The sequence below is a fragment of the Nicotiana attenuata genome, chromosome 7 (assembly GCF_001879085.1).
Source record: "Nicotiana attenuata strain UT chromosome 7, NIATTr2, whole genome shotgun sequence".
Lineage (NCBI taxonomy): Eukaryota > Viridiplantae > Streptophyta > Magnoliopsida > Solanales > Solanaceae > Nicotiana > Nicotiana attenuata.
Genome location: NC_031995.1, coordinates 44,365,394 through 44,371,275, shown reverse-complemented (window position 1 = coordinate 44,371,275; position 5,882 = coordinate 44,365,394). Strand labels below are relative to the sequence as shown.

Here is a 5,882-nt window from a genome sequence, read left to right as displayed (position 1 = left end):
AAACATGGAAAAATTGAAAAACATTTTCCGTCCCACCAAACACAACCTCAATTGAAGTCCCGCGTGAAAGTGCCTTTCTCACTATGAAGAGTCATAAGAGTTCCTCTCTGCCTCAACGGCTCAACCGGAAAGGCCGGCAGATTTAGCAGCAGTAGTTTAAGATTGATCACTTGATTACATTTGGTAAACTATGAGGGGGAGAGTTTGTACAAGGCGAATCATGCTTTATAAGCCTGTACAGTCCAGTCTCCTAGGCTGAGACTTGTTCAGCTATTAAATTAGTTGAGCTGAAATTAGCCCAGTTTGTATTGGTTTACTCACAGAAGGTCAACAATGATCAGCCAGAACAATTTTCGATAATTTAATATTACAGTGTCTATGTTAATCGTACAAAAAACTAAAAGCACAACGGCATTTGACAGAATACAAAAGGGTGAAACTAACAAAAAATTCAAAACTTATCCAAACTTCCCACACTGTTAACCGCAGAAATAAGCAGCATGGTATTGAACATCACCTGGAGGCTGGATACGATCAACACAAAAGGCAAAATGATGCAAGTTCTGAATACAATGAGAACACTGATACTTGAAGATATGTTGCTACAAACATTTGCCTGAACTAGGGGGAAACTTAGGCTAACTTTTAGGCTTCAAATAATCAATCATAACTTGCATTCAGGAATTTGAGTAATTCATTTCGTTTACTCTCTGCTTCCTTGTCCTCCTTTGTCTTGTCTAGCTTCAAGAGAATCTACAAATAAGAACATATAATCACTAAAATTCCACAGCTTTAACCCCACCCATGTTTCAAGACGATTAATAGACAAGCTAAAGGCAGCAAACACTAGTAGCATAGTTTCCTGACAATCCAAGAAAGATGAACAGACCTTTTTGCCAGAGACAGCACTCCGACGGACACCATCATCCTTATCACGCCCCAAAAACTGGATATGGTAGATTATGTATATGAAAAAAAGAAAGAAAGGAGAACAACTCTAAAAGAGAACTAAAATCAAGTATGACAAAATAAAACCTTAGAAAGCTGCACAGGACCACTACTTTCCTCCTGCTGCTTCTGCATATGGCTCCCATTGCCATCACAACCCACAAGCAAGTAACAAAACCAGGCAAGCCATCAAGCACCCAGCCATCATGTCACAGACCACAGCTCCAAATTCGAAGAGCCATAAAAAATAAACAGGCAGAAAAGTACTATCAGCATCTCATACATTAATAAACACAGTAACTCCCAACTACTGAAATATAAAAAGTTTATATAGACTGTATAACAGCGTGCTTAAAGTTTTATATGCTCGGAGCAATAGTGTAAAGCATTAAAACATAAAAAGCAGAAGAAGTCTGACTGCATGGTCATGAGAACAAAAATCTACCTCTTTACTTTTATGCTTATGACGTTTTTGCCTGTGACTTTTCCCTCTCTCTTTATCCTTCTTCTGAAAAGGAAACAAGCTGGTAATTTCAATGTTCAAGCAAAATATGTAATTGAAAAAATAATAACCAAATCTTCTCAGGCAACCACCTTAGTGGCTCTATCTTTCTGTCTGTGTCTTTTTGAACTGTTGACTGCTTCACGTTCACTGTCTGAAGAACTGTCAAGCAAAAGAGTTGTAACTAGATGGTTACAAGGGAAAAAAGAGGCAATCTAATTTAGAAACACTTGAGACCTCCCATTAACAGCAGGATAGAATCTATGCACATTGTGGAACACGGAGAGGCATGCAACAGTTCTCTAAGAACAAACAAGAAGCCCCATGCTTGGATTTGAGATATTCCAAAAGAAAATAGGACCTTTAAGAATTTGGATACAAATGAATTCCTTTGTTCTGGAAAGAGAGAACTTTTAAAGCTTCCATTTCCTTTTTCTTTCTGACCCCTAGTTTCCAGTCTAAGTTCCAACAAGCTGGTGAACCCCAATATCTCATGTCGAAACTGTGACAAAACAATATTTATTTGCTCGTTCTGCCCCAGTTCGGCAAAGATCCAACAGTAGGATCTATTGAGAGCAATGTCTTCATCACCAAGCAACTAAATAGAAAAAATTCAAGATATTTTTCTAACATTAAATTACCGTAATAGAACAATATTTTACCATATTAAAACTTCTATTACTTCTCTGTCTCTTATCTTCTTAAGAGGATGCCTTCGTCCCAGCTAAGGCTGACCTCCCCATTTGGTTAAACTTTCAGCAATTAACAGTGACTTAAAAGGTATAGCTAAGGCGCTAGGAAAACACCTCGCCTTCTATTTATATTGATAAGGTGACAAACATCTCAAGTGATGAATACTGCAGTTTCCGAATACTACTTAGGCCTAAAAAACTGATTTCGACATAGAATAACCAAATAAAAGCAAACAATTCGAACAATCATTTCACAGCAACTAATTGTTTCCTAGAATTAACACTTAGGATTAATTTACACAACTAATTAACCCTAAGTTCATAAAACTAGATCGTCAAATCCTTAAACAATTCTCCACCAAAGCAAATTAATCTATGTAAATAAACCTGTAGTCTTCAGAGGAAGAGGAAGAAGAATAGCTGTCGGACGATGAATGACGGCTACGACGACGTTTGGTGTGAGAGCGGCTCTTCTTGCGGACCTTGAGAGCGTCCTTATCTTTGTCTTTGCGGTGGCGCCGATAACGCTTTCGATCCCGGTGACCAGAAGACGATGAAGACTCCGATGCCGATGAGGCGGCCATTGAGATCGGCGGATGAGTTGGGAGCTTTTTCTTTCCTCTTGTGAAGAGACAAATTGGTGCAAATTGTATCTGTTAGGCAACGCTACTTGGATTTTACGTTTTCCGAAAGGGTAATCTTGGTATTATGCTAGTACTCCATTTCAATTAAACCCCTAATTCTAAACACCAGCTTATGACTTGTTTGGTCAAACTTTTGTGAAGTCAAAATTACTTTTTTTTCTTTTAAAAAAGTTCCGTTATAAGACAATAAAAGAAGAATATTCAAAGAAAGAGATAGAATTGTTATTGCTTTTAGATGAACTAGTTTTAGAGTACGTGCGTTGCACGTGTAAGCCGCGTCTGTCAGAATTAGTTATATAGCATTCATAGTTATAAATATTTTATCATACATGGATTATAAATTTAAGAGTGAAAATTCATTAAAATTGCAAAAATAATATATATGAACCAATAACTTTAAAAATATAATGGTGTCAATGTTAAAAAAATCAAAAAGTTAAACCCATAAAATTTAAATTCTGAATTCGCTTATGTCTTGATGTATGTACTTTTTTTGTCGCTTCGATTGCTCCATTTGACTAAAACTCTTGTTGTTGATATGATATTCAACCTGAAAATGTAATATATAGTCCTCTGTGAGGAAACACGTGCAGCAAGTACAATAACAGTAATTTAATCATATGCTTTGTTTATTATCATCGAAAAACTGATACGAATAAATATTTAGTTTAACTGAGCTCCTTGATGTTAAAAGATAGCATTGTGAAAATGCATGCATAAAAGGATTTACTTAGTCAAAGCTATAATATTTCCTTTATCATCATGCAACTTGATTAGCCATAGGAAAAAGCAAACTAATTAAGTGCACAAATATTTAGAGATTTAGAAACTTTACGGTCAATTTGAAAATTTTGACTTCTAAATATGAAAATTATCATATAATTAATGATTAAATAATTAAATTACAAAGACTTAAGAGAGAGAAAAAAGAATTACTTATATATAACAAGATAGTTTTTGGAAGAAAAGTAAAAAATTATTGATAGAGAAAACAATATTCATGAAAAAAATAATCAAACAATACATACAATTAATCCTGATTTTGGTCCATCCATAACTACTTCCTCCAATACACAAGAATACTGAAAGTTACGAAAGAAACAATGAGCTATCAGCACAAAAAATTTCATGAGCTATGTAAAATTAATTTAAATTGCGGTTATTATTCTTTAATGTAGTATCTTCTTTTTCTCCCAGCTTACTGATCCTGGCTTCATTTTGGTTATAGATTTTCTGGTCCCATTAGTTTGCATATCGGTTAGTTTTTTCCTTTTCATTGACTATTTTTTTTAAGCCCCACCTAAGTATTTTTTTCTTTTTACTATCTTAATAATCATAGTCACGTGGGTTCTCTGTGAGATGCTTGTTTGCTTTTACATACTTAAAAACTGAAAGTAAAGAAAACTCATATTGAAGAAGACATCTCTATTACTGAAAGTCCTCAACCCATCGCACAACCATAATCTTTACATAAGCATTAATTCTACTTAATCCTCGTGCCCATCATGTAAGAGATCTTAGTAAACTTTCCTCTCAGTAATTTTTGCTTGGTAATCTGTTAAATGATCGGGATATCAAAATTCTAGTAACCAACCAAAAAAAAATAATAGAATAAAGCAAAAGAAAAAGAGAACCACATATTGAATTCATTGTATGGTGCTACGATGTTCAATGAGTGAAATCATATTAGCACTTTTGACCCAAAGGGTGTATTTACAATAAATTTCTATTGACTTGCAATAATATGGTCTAAGAACTGATTTTTCATCACTTGAATTTCACCAACAACTACTCCTTGAAAATCACGAAAGAGAACTAAAAATATGTGATAAATTTACAAAAATTTAATGATACATTTTCATCTCTAGTCTCTCATCAAAATTTTCTTTTCTCTCTTGTTCTTAGTAAAAGTTATATCAATCGACCGGCTATCAAGTGTGGTAATTGAAATCTAATTTAAAAGGTTAAATATATATAGCCACCAACAAATTAAAGTAATTCTAAACCCTACCAAAAGTTAGAAAAATGTAGTTCAGAATCGTACCCAAAGTTTGAAATCCTTCAAGTTATTTTTCATAAGGACAATATCAACTGCTTGCTTCTACCTTTATTTGCTTTTCAACATTGTATCTTAAAGTATAAGTGAGTCACTGTTCCAGTGTGACGACCCAAAGGGTCATCACCTATTTCCTCATCCATTCCGTGCTTTCGAGGCCTTAAAACCTCATTTTTTTTTACTTGCCTCGATTTGCGTGCGTAGTCCGGGCGCGTAGCCGGAAAGCTGTTATGTTGAAATATGTGAATTCCGTGAAAAATTTGAAGAATTTTGATATTAATATGATTATAGTTGACTTTGGTCAACATTTTTGGTAAACGGACCCGGACCCGAGATTGGACGATCCCGGAAGGTCCGTAGAAAAATATGGGACTCGGGCATGTGCCCGGAATCGAATTCCGAGGCCTAGAGCCCGAGATATGAATTTTTCCGTGAAATTGTTTTTCTGAAATTATTAAGGAAAATGGAAATAAAAAAAATTGGTTAAAAGACTATGGTATCGGGCTCGTATTTTGGTTCCGACGCCCGGTACAAGTCTTAAATATGTGTTAAGCGCTTTCTGTAAAGTTTGGTCGAAATCGGACGTCGTTTGACGTGTTTCGGACTATAAGTTCCAAGTTTGAAAGTTTATGAAGTTTAGAAGAAAAATCATGTGTTTTGAGGCTTGATACAATGATTTTGATGTTATTTTGGCGATTGGATCGCACGAGCAAGTCCGTAGGATGTTTTTGAGGTTGTATGCATGTTTGGTTTGGAGCCCCGAGGGCTCGGGTGAGTTTTGGATAGGCATCGGATTGCATTTCTCATGTTTTAAAAATCTGGTATGCTGGCTTCTGCAATTTTCGCAAATGCGAAGGGAAGACTCGCAAATGAGAGCATTGCTTCGCAATTGCAAAGTCTGGGAAAATGGGGCACGGTCGCAAATGCGATCAACACTTCGCAAATGCGAAGTCTGGGGAAAAGACTTGGGATCGCAAATGCGATCCATTGGCTCGCAAATGCGAGGTGGCCCTAGTCGCAAATGCGATCGAATGTTCGCA

At 35.7% G+C, this 5,882-nt stretch overlaps 1 protein-coding gene across 1 annotated transcript; it reads right to left on the bottom strand.

Annotated features, from left to right (window-relative positions):
• Positions 328-2,811, bottom strand: LOC109229004 (luc7-like protein 3). Its single transcript, XM_019394299.1, has 6 exons — positions 2,530-2,811; positions 1,543-1,612; positions 1,394-1,456; positions 1,036-1,077; positions 890-946; positions 328-753 (listed from the first exon to the last, which is right to left on the bottom strand). Exons 1-6 carry the CDS (start codon positions 2,724-2,726, stop codon positions 661-663), a joined length of 522 nt encoding a protein of 173 aa, XP_019249844.1. The 5' UTR covers positions 2,727-2,811; the 3' UTR covers positions 328-660.